The 15,593-nt window shown below is 44.1% G+C and overlaps 1 protein-coding gene across 4 annotated transcripts in view; it reads right to left on the bottom strand.

Annotated features, from left to right (window-relative positions):
* The window catches only part of WWOX (WW domain containing oxidoreductase), a 928,538-nt gene that overhangs the window by 600,041 nt on the left and 312,904 nt on the right, over window positions 1–15,593 (bottom strand). Inside the window, exon 9 of one of the 4 annotated variants that reach the window (XM_027618081.2) lies at window positions 11,499–11,747. The exons of the other annotated variants lie outside the window; for them this stretch is intronic. Within the exon in view, the coding sequence (XP_027473882.1) occupies window positions 11,577–11,747 (171 nt within the window). The 3' untranslated portion in view covers window positions 11,499–11,576. Of the gene's footprint in view, window positions 1–11,498; window positions 11,748–15,593 lie in introns of those variants that run through there. 4 annotated transcript variants of the gene reach the window in all.

Genomic DNA, 15,593 nt, shown 5'->3' on the forward strand with positions numbered 1-15,593 from the left:
ATGCAGTGGTTGTAGAGAGGTACAGACATCTCTCACGTTATGAGTGTGGCCGGATGAGTGAACCAGACCCATAGTCTATGCCAACCACCTGCCAACAGACATGACTCGTCTCTTAAACACCACTCTCCGTTCATCATAGATACGAAATTCTCCAGTAGGTGTTGCGTACCACAGGACATCTTGGCATATGCTTTGCCAACGTGGCCCTTATTTGTATGGGACTTGAAAAAGGCAGAACACCAACGATAACTATAAACATGCTTGATTTTTTTTTTCAGCAACAGGGAAAGAACAAATGAATGGGAGAGAGTATCCCTAACCCTTCTGAGGAGAGACATCGTGTTTCCAGCAGTCTAAAGGGGTGAGGGCTCTGGGGATCTGAAGAAAAACAAGATGGGGAACGGCGGGGGGCAAGGGGGGGCGGGTGACCAGGGAAGCTGAATCACAGCCTGTGGAAAAGAGTCCAAAAGAAGTATGAGCTCTGATTGGCCAAAAATTATGAGAGAAAAAATGAAAATCTGTAATTCAGCTTAAGACACCCCATCAGGGGTTTAGAAGAGTTTGTGGTTTCCCATTTAACCCTTCTTCTCCTAGGGAATTTCTGAGAACCGTGTATCAATTTTGATTTTTTAACTACAATGTAATTTGAAATTATAAAAGTAATCCATGTTCATTAAAAAAAAAAAAAAAAAAAAAAAAAAACCCGAGGACAGATTGGTCTACAGTAAACCATGATCATTTTCCTACGGCTTCCTACCCAAGCCCCACTCCCCAGGGGTAGAGCCTGATCAACAGTCCGCTGCTCATCTTTCCAGACATTTTCCTGTGTGTACACAAATGCATATTTTAAAAATGATTTTTAATTAAAAACAATACAAATCAATGAAACATCTCTACTTTGCAATATGTCATGTCCAAGAGGCCTGACCTCCTGGGCTCAGCCATGGAATAAAGACACCTCCGTCCATGAGATGGTGGTGAACTGAGTCGGGGCAAAGTACCTAAGGAGGAAATAACAAGCCTCTCTAAGGAGAGGCCTAAAACCCTCAGAATCGGCTGTCACCATGCAATGGACAGCAGCCTCTCACTCAACTGACAGGTCTTCCTCCGGCTATAGGATCCTGACTGTAATTACAGGAAAGGCCATACCATAAAGATGGGGGGAGGAGCTAATTGATGAAAAGTTCAATGTGCTGACTCAAGGACCTATGGCCAAGCCTTCAGTTTCTTTTCCTCAAAAAGCCACTGATGTACAGGCCATTAAACCACAACCCTGCAAACCCAGGAGATGAGGTATTTCCAGGCAAAGCACATGTGTGAGGCTCACACACAAAACTCCTGGCCTTTGCATCAGAAAGGTCTTTGCAGGGCTTCTGCCCAACAAAAGAATTTGCAAGAAGCAGAGAAGTTATTTGTTGCTGGCTTTGTTTCCTTTTGTTTGCTTATTGCTTTGTGTTCCTTTCATGTTTATTTATCAATCCATCCAAAATGTAAAACGAAAGACTTGGCCTTGAGTTTCAGACCTCCCCTAAGCCTCTGGTTCCCAATCCTGTGGCCTTCCGATCACCATAAAAGCCAGGAATCCAGGCCCTGCTCAGTGAGAAAGTGTGCCATTCATCTACACGAAGGGTGAGGAAATTAAGGATGGCCACTCACCATGCAGTGGGTAAGGACACAGACTTTACAGGGTGCATGCTCTTGGCCTTGTTACTTACCTTCTATGTGCCTCAATGTTCTCATATCAAAAACGGGGATAGGATCGCGTGAAGGGGTTAATTTATGTAAAATGTGCAGAAAAGGTGCCATGTATTATACACGTATGTGCATATAAGGTGTTGGCTGTATTTATTATGTGGTTTTTCACTGTCATGTCATTAATGAGAACTCATAAAACAAATGATTCTCTTTAAACACCCCAAAGATATTTCACAAATAAGCCAACTGACACTGTGGTAAGAATGACCTAATGCAATTGTTCTTGTCTGCTATAAAAGGAAATAATGAAAATACGCATCAATTACCCACAGCAGTGGACATAGCTTGATGTAACAGATATGTTCCTGAAACGTCACGTGTGTAAACCAAATTATACTTCCAATGAACTGGGTAAGCTTGCCGTTGCAATGGATCTTGCAATGAACCCTTACTGTTCCAGGGAAGCTTCCAGACCAGAATTATGCTACCCACCTGTTTCAATATGCAAATGCTTAACACAGGACATTTTCTTATGGTTGGAGAATGAGCATCAGGCCCGGGCAGACAAGGGAAATAGGAAACTTATATTATTCCATTAGTTAACTGGTTCAAAGTTTCTCAGACTTGTTCCAGAAGGAAGGCCAAGTTCTGACAGGAAAACATCACTGGGAATCAGATTCCCAAAGGTGTGACCACTGCACAGGGGGCCAGTCTGTACTCTGCAGGAAGAACTATGATGCTTCTATCAAAGTATCACTTTGCTAGGATCGTAGATAAGGAGTATCTCCCACACTGACTCCATGTGATTAGTAATGGTTACTTAGAGCAGCCTGCTGAGCAGGATTGATTACTGATGTCTGTCACGGATAAAGGACTTGGGACACCAATGCATGCACGCCGTGTACTCACCATTCCCATACTCACAGCACACAAGTGTTCAATATATGAGGGATAAAGTTCCTGGTTATTTGTCAAAAGATTACAAACTGAGGGAAAAAACACATTTTGATATGATGATGCATATTCTCTCAGAACCAATTACCTCCTGAATTATAACTCTGTAAGTTATTGCAAATCATTCAGGGCACATAAATACCACAATAAAATTTCCCTAAGCCAATATATAAAGAAAATTTCAACATAAATCCAGTCGCACTTGGGAGGAATAAGGGAACATGAATCCTGTAAACACCTCCAAGTAACAAACCTTGGGCTATGACCCCGAGGTCAAAGGTCAGAGCCCATCTCTTGCTTTCTGTCATAGTTCTAGATGTAGCCAAGCACTCTTATGTTACACAAAATCAACCCAACATGGATTGGACGTTGAATATATTTGATTTCAACACACTGTGAGGTGGGTTTTATATATGCTGATTAAGGTGAGGCAAGAGAGTTACAGGAACAGGCTTAACTGCTAAAGGGTCACCGAGGTGGTCCCTCCCTCTGGTGGACAGTATCATCGGTCAATTTGCCCAATGGCTAGTGGATAAAAAAGAAACAAGAAATAAATGACTCAATGGGAGGACACACACACCTTCAGAGACATGTTTTCTTCATGACTGTGTGGCTGATAACAGGTGCCTCTTTCCATTTCTACTGGCCCTGGGCTCAAGCCTTCCCGTTCCATGCTTTGGGGAAGTATTACTACAGTAGTAGTAATACAGTAGTAATACAGTAGTATTACTACAGTACTACTAGCAGTATTACTGCTACACTCAGATGTTCCAGTTGCAGGGAGACAGCCAGGTGATGGTGTTAACCAACAGCAAGTGGGATGCAGCATCTCGGTGAAAGATGGAAAGGAAGCACAATGGCTGGGGGGGTGAGGGGGGTGAGGTGCTTGGGTCTCCAGAGGCATCTGGTGCCCCACCCTCCCAAATGACTGTTATTCAAAATAGCTTCTTCATAGGCTTACATTTTCTCCTGGTGTTTCAAATTCAGCCCTCATCTTCCAACTTGCAAATAAAGAAACTCCAGGTGTGTGTAGCGATTCCAAGTTTGATTGGATTCTGTAATCACTCCCATGTACATGCAAGGCACCCTCTTATACTTCATAGAAAACAAGGCACTGAGCACCATTAGATCTTAAACACAGATCGACATGAGGGAAGGGAGAGAATTAAATTCAACTACTGTTCACTGAGCACCTAGTAGGTGCCTGGCCAGGGTTAGAAATGGAATAAGGCCCAATCCTTTTTGCAAGGAGCGAGTCATGCGATGGGGAAGATGACTGTGTGCTTGGACAATCATGGCAGGGCTGTACCTACCATGTCAGGGTAGCACCAGGGAGGGGGTGACCAGTTGTATAGGTGAGTAAAGCTCTGGGAAGGCTTCCTGGAAGATATGATGCCAATAACTAGGTTCTGAAGGATGAACAGGAGTTTGCCAACAGACAGGGTGAGACCGGGACGAGGGCGCAGCTGGTACCAATGAGTCAGCCTGGTGAGCTTAGCTCAGTTTGGCTGAAGCACCAAGTTGGCCAGTGGAAGGAAGGAGAAAGGAAAAGGGGCTGCAGCAGGTGCCTGGGGCCAGGTGAGGGATTCGTGAACCAAGCCAAAGAGTTCACAATGACTCTTTTGCACGGGCTCATCGTAGTTTTATGAACTCTTTTAATGAGTCCTGTTTGGCAATAGGGCAAATGGTGATGGGGGAACATTGTGAGCCACTGAATTCACGAGTATCTGAGTGCTTATATTGGGGAAGAGAAGTAGAAGGTTACTTGGTAAGGAATCCCCATACTTGAGAAGTCATCATACTTTGCTGCAGGATACGGAACCCAGGGCAAAATGGCTGGATGTTCCAATGGGTGCTTTCCAATTCAAAGAAGGACATCTGAACTATTAGAGGGACTTCCGTTTCATTTGGCCTCTACACAATGTCAAAAGGCCCTGTCTTGTCTCTCCTCTGCCCACACAAGCCAGAAGTCTGAAACTAGTCCAGTGTTGGGAACAACCGAGCGTTCAGGATCTTCTTGTGGAGAGTGTAAATCAATTTACAGGCATGACAGCGATGAGCACAAGACAATTCCACCAGTTGTGAGAGCCAAAGGAGCCCAATGTGGTGATTGAAGACAAAGGGGACCACACAAATACATGCACATTAATAACAGACCAGGTCACTTTAAGAGAGACTAATTAGCCCTGAACATTAGTATAATGCCAAGTTATTAACATGTCACACGCTATCAAGTACTTTCAGCATGCTTCTATTCGTTCACGGCTGATGATCACTGTGACCGCATATTATCACCTATTTACCTTGTGTGTCCTTGATAAGGAAAAGTCAACCCAAAATAAAAGCAAAAGCAAACGCACACTGCAACCAAGAAAAAAAAATTTTTTCCCCAATCTGAACAAATCGTTTAGTGTAAAAATAAACAGAACTAGAAATTGTCTCTAATAAACTAATATTAGTCTCCCCAGAGGGTTAATTATGTCGCTCTGTATTTTAAGAAGAATGTAAATTGCCAGTTTCAACAGATGTTCTTTTAAAAGAATTGGTTATCTGGGAAATGATGGGTCTTTGTTAGAGCTTACCCCAGTGGAATATAAACATTAAAATCATCCCACTATCTGTGAGCTCCCCCTTCTCCAACGACTGCTACCCACACCAACGATACACCCTTTGGTATCAGCAGCTTTGGTGACAAGGGCTCCAGCCAGCACTGTGGTTTCACATAGCACACAACCTGAGGATTTCTAAACTCTAAACTAAGAAACCCGAGGATTTCTAAACTCCTCTTCCATGTCGTGAGGACCCTAGGATGGCACCTTCCCATCATCACATGCCCCAGTTTGGGTGCTCAGCCCACCGTCATTTCCATCTGAGTCTTTTACCCTGGAGAGCAGGGCTGTGCGCTTGCAAAGGACCAGAGTTAGAACTTTGTGGAAATACTAGTCCTTTCTGGATTCAGATTAGATATTCAAACATGTAACATACACACGTTACACACATGCATGCATACATACTTGATTTCTTCCAAGGGAGGAATGAAACCTCAAGTGTCACTAGGGAAGTGCTTAGAAGAAAAGAACTCAGAAACCTCCCTACTGCTTTCTCAGAAACGGCATTTTGTAGACACTGAAATGCAATGTTACCAGGTTCACAGAGTGAGGGCTCCAGCTTGGATATCTGGCCAACCGAAGACAGAAAACGCCCTCGGCGTGGCAGTTCATTAGTCCACGCTGTGTGACCGCCACTGGCCCGGGGGCATGAAAAGAACATGTGAGCTCACGTAGTGGCCCACCGTCGTGTGTGACCGCCAACCTCACCCGACCTAGTTTCATTATCATCCTGGTTAGACTCACTTTGCAGGTAGGGAAACTGAGGTTGGGCGAGATTAATGACTCCTAGGAAAGCTTAACAGAATGTGCTTTCGCTATTGATCTGCTAGTAACAAGCATGAAATCTCGTCTCAGACAGAAAGGTAAGCAGATGACCATTGATCTCTTTAACTGTTTCTGAAAGGGCCCACTCACGGCAGGATTTAGGGGAGGTCTTCTGTCCTACTGGCAGGAGGGGTCAAGGCAGCCTGGTGCCAAAAGGTGAGGGAACGTCCAATGGTAGTAAGACCAACAGAACAGCAGCAGTGGGGGGTTGCTTACCCAAGGTCTCCTGTGGAACACAGCTGAGAAGGATGTGAACATTATTTAACCTGATCACCCAGTTACTCTGCCATGGAGACATCCTTATGTCCACTTAACAGCTGGGGAAACTAACACTCAGAAAGGTGACGTCAAGTGCTCCTAAGTGACCCACAAGGAACATTCCAGGGTTTGCCTGACTCACAACTTGCCCTATTTCATCACACTCACTGTCTCAGATGCTGCCAGATGAGCAGAGGATTCCCAAAGCGACCCCCACAGCAGCTCCAGAGGCTCTTGGAGCAGCTACCTGAGAACCCAGGGGCAAGGCAGGGCCAGCAAGGAATGGATCCCATCATGTTCAGATCCCATACCAGCAGATTCAGCTGGAAAACCAGAAAGCCCTACATCTGCAGAGGAAAACCCAGGAAATTCTCAATCTCAACCCTCCTGGGGTGGAAAAACGGGCACCACTGTGCAGGTTAAACATGGCGCGATTCCAGGGGCACCTTTCACCTGGACGAGGATATGAACGGTGCCACCAGAGTCCAGCTGTCAAAACTTGCTCTGCTCCTGGGAGAGAGCTTGGAGAATCCACAGAGCAATCCCAAAATCCATTCTGCACCAACTGCTGAGACTGTGTCAACTTGAAGGACATCAGGACATCAGGACAAGGAGCACCCTTCCCGCTCCCCCCCACCCCCAGCCAAGGGCAGCAGGAAGCTCCACAGGCACACTCCCCAGGACCCAGGGACAGAGCTGTGTACTCCAGAGCTCAGACACCAGAGTGGGCAGCATTCTGAGAAAGAAACGGCCAGCTCCACGCACTCTGCAGGGCCCTTTTCTGATCATGTCCGCACTTCTGATGGAGCCTGGGGGATGTGGGCTAGTGGCCCCTGGGTAGAAACACTGCTTTTCTCCCTTCAGTCTAGGTCCCCTGGGCACAAGTTGATTTGGTGACATAAAGTTACTTTATTCCTAATTCTAGTTGTCTGCAGGGCTAGAGATTCCTGGAAACCAGAGGGAGAGCGGGTTAAATGCAATGAAACAATCTCTATTTTTCCTTTCCTGAACACTCTAAATAGTTAGGAACAGTGGCTCTAGAATGCGTGTTTTGCCTTCCTCCCGCCAGAGGGCATTTGGCAATATCTGGGGACATTTTTGATTATCCCTACTTGGAAAGAGGGGTTGCTACTAGTGTGTAATGGACAGAGGACAGGAATACTGCTACACATCCTAACATGCATAGAACAGAAGCCCACAACAAAGAATGATCTGGCATTGAATGTCAACACTGCCGAGGTTGAAAAGGCTCCCAGGCTACCAGGAGCTTCTGCAGGAACTCTCAGCTAACAGGCGAGCCATGACTTTGAGTTTTCCAAAACCTGAGCTAATGGTGGTCCTGATGTCATAATGCCATGCAAAGATATCATATTAATAAGTGACTCCCTGCAAACGTGTGGGCTGGTCCTTAATAGATCTCATTAGTTCAGATTAGTAGATGGGATGCGGAGTTGTGCCAACAATTCCCCGAGACTCAGCTCTGCTGACGCATCTGTTTTTTGGGGCGGGGGGGTGGGGAGGGGAGAATAACCACATCCTTGCTTTAGTCATTCAGGGAAACCTAGCACCTGTCTGTATCAACATGTTCGGGATGGAAAAAAAAAAAAAAAAAAACAACCTGGGAAAAAAAAAAGAGAGATAAATTATTTATCCAGCATAAATATTAAAGAAAATTGCAAAACATAATCTGGTGTCACCATACTGTTGTTACAGAATCATCTCGTTATAGCTTCTGGCAAAATACTGTTGTCCTTAATATCAGTACAACAGAATCGTCTGGGATGTACCAGTCAGGGTACATGTGTCTGCTTGTTGTCGAGGACACCTAGCAGCATGCCAACCGGCTCGTCACACCCCAGCGGAAAATGGTGCAGGGATGCCCTGTACAGAATGAGCCTGAATTAGGAATAGATGATGAACTTCACCCGAACCCAGGATGCAATTTAAAACTGGCAGTCAGTCAAACACACGGCGGTGTGCTGCAGCCGGATCTGACCGACTCCAGAGAGCCAACTGCTACATCTCCAGGAATCTGATGAACTGGTTATTGCACACGCCCACCATTAGACGTTAAAGGACATGAACTCATGATTAAATAAGCTCTAGGAGAAAACAAAAGGCAAGAAATACTGAAAACGCAATACTTCTGAGTAATTACAGTGAACCTGGCTGTTCGGCTGTGCTCTGGAGGTTGTGTCTATCGCGTCTGTAGTGGCAGTAACTATTACAGAGTGTATATAGAACGGCGCGGGATGTGCACCTCCATGTCCTGTAACTTCCTGTTGCCTGTGGCATACGTACATCGCGGTCAGTAGCAAACGCTGAAAATCTGAGCCGGCCACCCTCCCCGAGAGCCGGTTGCCAGCACACTGTCACGGACCCCTCACCCCAACTCAGACACAGGACACATGGTAGCCGCATTCACAAAGGGATTTTGTTTTCCAATAAAACGTCTCTTGTTCAAAGTTTCGTAAGCTCTTTACAGCAGCTACTCGGGCTCCTAGGTAACCCAAGAAGTTTAATAAATCTGTATGATGATAATTAAACACTGTAAATAATTTATCTGCTGAAGCTTCCTGGCTGGCCTGTTATGCCTTTGTAGGAAAGTGATCCATGCTGACATTCCGAATAAGGTTGGCAAAATAAGTGCAGTGAGGAGTAGCGGGGGAAAGTAGGTTTGCTCTCAATAATGTATGAAGCCCCATGCTGGGGAGAGGGATCCTCAGAAAAGCGGCTCCATGGCAATCTGTTCTTTCATCTGGAGCCGTCTTCGAGGCGAAGGTGCTGCCCCGCATCAGAAGCACAATTGCTTGCTTGTGAGCAGATGTCCTTCACGCGGTGGGCAGCGCTCTTTCAACACAGCTGAACAAATGCACGCCGCAAGACAGGCCCCCCTCACTGTTACCGAAAGAACACTGTATATATTAATTTAGCAGGTTGTTGAATAATGCTTGGAAGGGGGATTTATGAAGTAGAAAAATCATGCGGTGAGGCAAAATGACTTTCCAGCCAAATGGGAGGAAGAAGGGGGGTTTGGCTTCTAGGGAGGATCAGTGGAAAGAGCCTAACAGAATCCCACCCCCAGAGAGAAATCCGAGACCGGGCTACACCAGGGAGTCAGGAATGGCCCAGTCAGGCAGGCCCGATGCAAAGTCATAATTTGCCATCAGCTCCCCAAGAGACAGTGTTTAACAAAACTGTTACAGTCTGGTTACAGCGTGCAGCTGAGGGAGGTTGTGCCTGTGTGGGGACGCAGGGTATGTGGGAACTCTCTGCACCAGCCACTCGAGTTTGCTCTGAGCCTAAAACTGCTCTAAACAATAAAATTTATTTTTTAAGAACCGCATGTAGCCCTAAGCTCTGTATTCAGCCGACTTGTTTCCCTTCTGCTTGGGAACCCACATGGAGTCTTCCCATAGTTGCCCCAGCTTACTTTGTGGGGCACGCTTGGGTGTAAGGCGGCCCCGCTCAGCTGCTATTTTGCACGTCTGTGCTGGGGTGCTGGAGTGGTCAGCCTCACCAGGGGGCAGAGAGGAGCACGGGTCTCCTACAGGCACACGAGCTGTGTGTGGGGGGAAGCGGGCACCCTAAAAAGCCAGCAGAAAGACTACCCCCAGGAGGTGGCTATTCGAAAAATGGAGACCCTTCAAATTCTGCCCCCCCTGGCACCATCCATCTTCCAGAACCCTGATGCCAGGACAGCTTCAGCAAACTCGATCATTTCTTCGAGGCTGACAGAATTTGGTCCACTTCCTATGTGTCACTTTTTGGGGGAAGAACTGTCTATTTTACCTAAGAAAAGTAAAAGTAGCAATCTGCTGAGCGAGCCCAACCTTTAAAGCCCTGCCTCCACTTCTGCACACAAATACTATTGTTTTTCACCTTGATAATTATTAAATTGTGGTGTAAAACCCAACTTCTGCTTAAGTATGCGTGATTATTAGAGTACAAGTCAATTGTGGATACCACGCAGATATAAATGCAGCTAATAAGTCTTACTGTAATGATTAATCAATTTATGAATACATTATTTAAACTAATAGCTCAGGTAGGGTATCTTAAACAAGTTACAGAGGACATCGACCAATTCAAATACCAGCTGCCGGATCAATAGCAAACTGTAAGTAAACTCTGGGGAATAGGTATACTTGCAAAAAAAAAAAATTGCAAACAAAAGGGTCTTGGATGAAGGAAAATCTACAACAATCTCAATTTTTTATGACAAATGCAGAGCACTTTATTATATATCAAAGCTTAAAGGGAAAGGTAAAAAAGTGTATTACTACAAATCCGTGCCCTTTTCATCCTATGTAATCGTAATTGAGGGCAGCTCATACAAACATACGTTTACACAAACTTCTGCATACATTGCAAATAGAATTTATTACAGTTAGTTCTGATTCCTTAGAAAAAATCATACATTAGGTTTATTTCATCGGAAGGTGGCATATTTATTTATCTACAAATGTCCCTTTGGGACATTTGGGGACAAAAGATGGCATATTTGCTTATTTATCTACAAATGTCCCTTTCACGGGGGGGGAATATATATATACATATATATGTGTGTGTGTGTGTGTGTGTGTGTGTGTGTGTGTATATATATATATATATGTCTAAAAGGTAAGAGTAGCAATTTTCCTGAAAGGGGCCCATGTTCCAAATGACACACCAGGGCACACCTGCTCTGTTAGAGCCACAGAAGTCCCCTGACTGAGAACCACAAGGGGGTTTTTGTGCGCCAAGCAAACCCTAGAGTTTTAGCTCTCTCCCTTTCGCATTTTTTTTGTTTGTTTAATTAAGACTAATTAATGTGAGTTTAATAAATAAACCAAAAGGGCCTTGATTTCCAAAGGTGTGATATTTTATTACAGTTACAAGTGATGCTGCATTTTAAAAAATTAATTAGTTATCTTGTGAGCCCGGCCACACATTATTGAGTAAGTAACAGCGGCTAAGTGAAACAGATGAAATATTGGTAAGCGATGCAGCCCACAGTATAAGTATGTGAAGGAGGTCAGAGGTTAATCCCTATTGATTTTCCGAGTCTGCGTACAGCACCGCTGGGAAAGGCCGGTTCTGTTGGCAATCAGCTAGCACAAATACATTATAAATCTTACTGTCCACCTTCACTGATCAGTGCCACTTACTTCCTTCACTAAAGACCATTAAGAAACTACTGGAAAAAAAAATCTACCCAGATGCAGGTAAAAAGGAAAGCATTTTCAAAGTCTCCTATGTCAGAGAATGCTTTACACATGGAGGACTTCCCCTGAAAGCTGAGGCACACTTCCTGGGGGCTGGCTGGTTTCTCCTGCAGAAGGGGACACGCAGAAACACAGAGCATTTTTCAAACGGCTTCAACACCAAATCAGAAACATCAAAGTGGCTTTCACATTTCAGCGCCTAGAAAAGGTAGAATAAACGGAAGGAATGAAACACTGATGTCAACAGAGGCAACTCCATCTTGGTTTTGTGCAATTTTGCCTTGGCACAACCTTGACGCTAACCAAGAGTAAGCTTCAGTGACCCTCAGGTTCACGGGCCCCTCCCAAAATTCTGCACTGAAATGTTTCACCCTTTCCCAAAGTGGTCCCCCGACATGCATAGCTTCTGTTCCCACAGACGCAGGATGCTCACCACCAACCCACGTCCAGGAACATCTATGAATGTTTTTTTTTTTTTTTAAGATTTTATTTATTTATTCATGAGAGAGAGAGAGAGAGAGAGAGAGAGAGAGAGAGGCAGAGGGAGAAGCAGGCTCCCAAGAAGCAGGGAGCTCGATACGGAACTCGATCCTAGGACCCCGGGATCATGACCCGAGCCGAAGGCAGAGGTTTAACCATCTGAGCCACCCAGGTGCCCCAAATGGCCCCTTTCTTTTTCAGGCCTTTCTCTTAACAGAGGGTGCCATCTGTCTCCTGTGGGCCTGGCACTCTTTCTGGGTACAGCAAAACAGATGAGTAAGATGGGGTCCCTCCCCAGAAAAATGAAATATATGTTCTTTGTCAGACCACTGACTCTCATACAACATGGTTCTGGAAAACAGTCTTGGTGCTAATGGGGGCTAGTTGTACTAATAGGCACTTTGTCACTGACCAGCAGTGTGACACTGAGCCCATTACTTAACCTCTCTGAGCCTCCATTTCTTCACTGTTAGAAGTGAGGATAATAATATCAGCCACTTCACAGGGTGGTCAGGACATGAGAATCACATGCAAAGCACTGAGCACGGGGCCCAGTAAGCATTCAATAAATACTGGTTAATTAAAATAAAAACAAAACAAAACTGTGGAGCTATTCGACATTGGAAAAACCAAGTGACCTCTTTTTACCTCTGTCTCACTAATAGGAATTACGGAATTCTGATGTAAAGGAATATGGCACCATCTGTGCCACCAATCCATCCAAACAGATGTGTCATATCCACCTACTTCTCAGAGTGGGCATTGCAGTAGCAAGCAGGTTCTAAGTTATTATTCGTGAGACATGCTCTCAAAAAGCATATGGAAACAAAACATAACAGAAATGTACCTGTTGGGTAGGTCGGCATTAACCAGAGATACAGAGGGAGTTAAGAAATCTCGGGGCAAGTGAGGGTTCCCTTTTGGCACAGAAATTATATATTTTATCTTAAAGTGCCAGCACCAGAAAGATGAATGGGAAAGGTTCATAGATCCATGTTATTTCTGCAGTTTTTTACAAACACAATTCCCCTATCACCTGCAGAACACACACACAAACTTTCTCTCTCACACATACATACATGCACACTTCCCCTGCCCTGAGCAAAAGATTTGGCATGCTTGAAAAAGTTCTGGGGAATATTTCCAGAATGCAAGGAAAACCTCTATCTTTGCAATTTTCCAGACTTCTGTCAACTAGGCTCAGTGCAATTATGTACCAGTGTCAGACTGTATTTAAAAAAACTTTGGATACCTTCAAATTAAGGGGTGGAAGGTGGGGAGAGCACTCCCACAGTTAATGATAAACAAAGGCATACCCAGCAAAGTTCCCATCAAAGTTTAGTCTCCAAGCCATGAGTCTTTGTTTCAATGTTTTTTTTTTCTTACCAAATGGCTTTCATTTCATGATTTTCAACTCTATTAAAAGGATGTTCTTCTAGTAGGCAGAAGATAAACAGAGCAGGACCCAAATGAACAGTGAAAACCAAAACAGGCAGAGACCACAGATTCCATTTAAAAGCTTAAAGGTTGCAGACTGTTTTTTAATTGTGCACCTTTACCAGAAGGAAAAATTCAAGACAGATACTTCAGTATATGTCTGTGGTGTTTATTTATAAATCATAAACTTGTATTCTTCTATTAGCTATCATCACCAGGAATACGACATAATACGATGAGAATTATGTTCATCATTAAAAAAGTGCCTGCGGTTGTACATCTCTTTGTGCTAACTTAGATTTTGGAGTTTTCCATTGATTTCTTCTGAGATCTGATCAAATTGTCATTGTGTTCATTTTGTAACAGAAGAAGGGTTCACATTAGGAGGAGTTGAACTAGCAATGATGCCATTTTTTTTTTTTTTTTACTGCTTGCTTGTATTTGCATTGTAAATACTATCTTCAAACATGGGTCTCTTTGCAGAAATCTTTTTAAGGCTTTTGCTCATTTTGCGAGGGACGCTTTAGTTCAAACCAGATAATCTAATGTCTCAATCCATTTAGCTAAGCACACATGGGGAAAGCATGATGCATTTTCCAATGTCGAAAGTCCACAAGGAACAGAGGCTCTGCCATGACCTCGTGCCTAGGGAAATATCCAGCCTTACTTCAGAATGCCTTGCATTCGGCTCCTCACTATCAGAGGACTGGGGAGGGCACCCATGTCAACATATCTACGTAATTTTTGTAAAGATCAATCTTAATTGAGAGCCTATATCATGCGGCAGTTAAGAGGAAGGACCAGTGGAATCCCAATTCTGTCACCTCTTTACTCAGTATGCCTGTGTCCTCATCTGTAAAATATGGATGATAGTACTACTTCATAGGATACTAGAAAGGATGATATATGTAAATATACGTAAAGCCCTTAAAACAGTAGTACTTACCACCTGATACATGGATGGAGACATTTAATAACACATAGAGGAATTTAATGGATAAGTGGAAGTTGTAATGTTTTCTTTTGGAACCCTAATAGGTCATTCTTCACACGTTGGAGACTTCTACTTTAGAGCAGCGCTATCCAATAGAGGGCTCTGCCATGACAGCAATGTTCCATATCAGTACTACCAAATATGGTAGCCACTGACTTCATGTGGCTACTGAGCATCTGAAATGTGGCTAGTATGGCTGAGCAACTGAATTTTTTATTTTAATTAATCAATTTTAATTTAAATAGCCAGAGGTGGCTAGGGGCTATCATACTGGACAAAGAAACTCCAGAAGGTTGACTACTGTGATACTCTATAAAACGTAGCTCAATCCTGTAATCCATCAGTTGCCTCAGATAAAATCTAGCTGCTTGGATAACATTAAGCAAGCCTGCTTATGGGCTCCGAAGCCAAGAGAATCATCGCTTCTAGCCTCTCAATTCTCTTACATGCCCCATTTTCTTTGTCATTGCCTGTACTGTCTTCAGGAAGGGGCAGTGACTGGGGGCATTGTTGGGTCAACATATTGGAGGCCTCTAATTTGTGCTGGTTGGGCTTTTCCTAGCTCAGCTTGGCTCTGGTTCCTCGTGTGGAGTTTTGAATCCTGCCTGGGGCCACCGTCCAGGCTCCTGGGCCAGATACTTACACCACTTTATTTGGTGCCCTGGCCCCTGTCCTCAACCTGCAGATGACTACCCACATTCTACATTCTGTGTCAACCCTCCCTATGACGATGGCCACACGATTCTTGGGAGGCAACCAGACCAATGTCAATCTATTCTAGGGAAAAGGACATGTTCTCTCCATTTTTACTAGGTAAAGTATCTTCTTTTATACTGTCAAACCACAAACAAGTATTTGTCTACAGTAATGTTAGTTTTATAAATTATGAAGTCCAAGTAAACTAGAGACATAAGTAAAAAAAGCTTTCAACATCATAATAAATGTTATGGCACAAGGCTGAGTAAGCCCAAGGCTGAGCTGGGTCTCTGTTTCCCTTTATATGTCTTTGTCTTCCCCACTAGATAATGAGATTCTTGAAGGCAATGACTGATCCAAATTCAAATTCATATCCCTAATGTCTGAAGTAGTGCCTGACACATAGCAGGTATTCAATACATATTGGATGGGTGGATA

This window comes from Zalophus californianus, chromosome 17, assembly GCF_009762305.2.
Source record: "Zalophus californianus isolate mZalCal1 chromosome 17, mZalCal1.pri.v2, whole genome shotgun sequence".
Lineage (NCBI taxonomy): Eukaryota > Metazoa > Chordata > Mammalia > Carnivora > Otariidae > Zalophus > Zalophus californianus.